The sequence below is a fragment of the Grammomys surdaster genome, unplaced genomic scaffold (genome assembly GCF_004785775.1).
Source record: "Grammomys surdaster isolate TR1022 unplaced genomic scaffold, NIH_TR_1.0 126121, whole genome shotgun sequence".
Lineage (NCBI taxonomy): Eukaryota > Metazoa > Chordata > Mammalia > Rodentia > Muridae > Grammomys > Grammomys surdaster.
The window spans coordinates 991,670-993,707 of NW_021620929.1; the positions used below are offsets into that span (position 1 = coordinate 991,670).

General features: G+C 51.2%; 1 protein-coding gene across 1 annotated transcript; it reads right to left on the reverse strand.

Moving 5' to 3' along the window:
- Positions 1–850: 850 nt before the first annotated feature.
- LOC114611762 (60S ribosomal protein L13) lies at positions 851–1,558 on the reverse strand. Its single transcript, XM_028756519.1, has one exon. The coding sequence runs from the start codon at positions 1,524–1,526 to the stop codon at positions 891–893; it is 636 nt and encodes a 211-aa protein (XP_028612352.1). The 5' UTR covers positions 1,527–1,558; the 3' UTR covers positions 851–890.
- Between the last annotated feature and the right edge of the window lie 480 nt (positions 1,559–2,038).

Here is a 2,038-nt window from a genome sequence, read left to right on the forward strand (position 1 = left end):
ACACCAAGACTAAGGCAACTTATAAGGAAAGGTTTGCTCTGGGAATGTGGTTCCAGAGAGTTGGTGTCCATAATGGCAAAGAGAAGGCATGGCTACAGGAGTAGCTAAGAGCTCACAGCTCAAACTGGAAGCAGGAGGCAGAAAGATACTGGGGATGACATGGGTGTTTTCAAACCTCAAAACCCACTCCCATCGACATACTTCTTCCAGCAAGGTCACACCCCTAATCCTTCCCAAATAGTTCTATCCACTGGTGATGAAGCATTGGCACATATGGGCCTATGGGGGCCATTCCCATTCCATCCACCACTGTGGGCATGGGCCAGGCTAGCCTAACCACCCTGCTCTTGTCCCTTCTCAGTCAGATTCGTGCCTTCACACATGGATGCAGAATGCATGGATCAGCCATCTGGTTCATGCCTTCTCTCAAGTACACAGATATGCACAGATGCAACAGGAAGCTCTATTCTCGTATGTTTCCACTCTCACAGTGCATAAGCAAGGACTTCCTTCAACTATGTTCTCTCCTATTCACACTCTCTCATGCTGTCTCATACCTTTATACACACTCTCACACACTCTTGCACACTCTCACACACCCTCACACATTCTCACACATTCCCACATACTCTCACACACTCCCACACCTTCCCACACACACTCTCACACACACACACATACATTTCCACACACTCACACATACTCCCTCACATTCCCACACACATTCACACACTCATGCACTCACACACATTCACACACACTCACACACATTCACACACACTCCCACTCCCACACACTCTAACATTCCCATACACCCCCATTCTCACATATTCTTTTTTTTTTTTTTTTTTTGCTTTATGGAAAATTTATTGCAGCTCTCTAACCATAGATTACTTTTTCTTCTCAACATCCTGCTCCGCAGCCTCCTTCGCCCTCTTTGCCCGGATGCCAAAGAGCCGGGCGTTGGCACGGGCCATGCGGAGACTGGCAAATGCCTTGAAGTTCTTCTCTTCTTCCGTGATGACTCTGGCCTTTTCCTTTTTGAACACATTGCGGATGGGCATCACGGGTCCTGTCAGCTGGGTGGCCAGTTTAAGTTCTTCAGCGGAACTGTCTCCCTTCTTCGGAGCCGAAGGCTTCCTGGGGAAAAGTATGAGCTTGGAGCGGTACTCCTTCAGGCGCTGCACGTTGGCCTGCAGTGACTCCGTGGATTTGTTTCGCCTCCTTGGGTCCACAGAGATGCCGATGGTGCGAGCCATTTTCTTGTGGATACCAGCCACCCGGAGTTCCTCCAGGCTGAAGCCCCTGCCAGCCCGGACCTTGGTGTGGTATCGAACCGTAGGGCACCTCACGATCGGCCTGATGGGACCGGACGCGGGACGAGGGGCAATGCGGCGCGCTTTCGCCTGCCGGGCCTTGCGTCTGCGGATCTTGCGAGCCGGCTGGTTGAACCACGTGTCCACTCGCTGCTGCCAGTCCTTGTGGAAGTGGGGCTTCAGGATCATGCCATTCCGGCTGGGCGCCATGGCTGCCTCCCAGACAGGAGAACGGCCGAGCGGAAAGGCCTCACATATTCTTATACTCACACACCCTCAAACATACTCTCACATTTCTACTGTACACATTCTCTCCTTTCTCTCTCTCTCTCTCTCTCTCTCTCTCTCTCTCTCTCTCTCTCTCACACACACACACACACACACACACACACACACAGAGAGAGAGAGAGAGAGAGAGAGAGAGAGAGAGAGAGAGAGAGAGAGAGAGAGAGAGAATACAGAGAGGAGACAGAGAGAGAGGCACACTCATACCCCACCCCTTACCATTTTGTTCCCAGATTCTGAGGGGACTCTCATGCTCAAGCCCTCCAAACTTTGCCCATCTCTTTCTCTCCCAGTCTAAATGCTCCATCAGGATGTCAGCCTTGCCCTCTCCTTTCACGTGCCCAAGTGGCATTTGACTTGTTCCTTGAGTTCATGAGTTTGGTCAAAAGCAAAGGCATTGAACCTGTAGCATGGAAAGATGCCTGCTGACAGAAAGG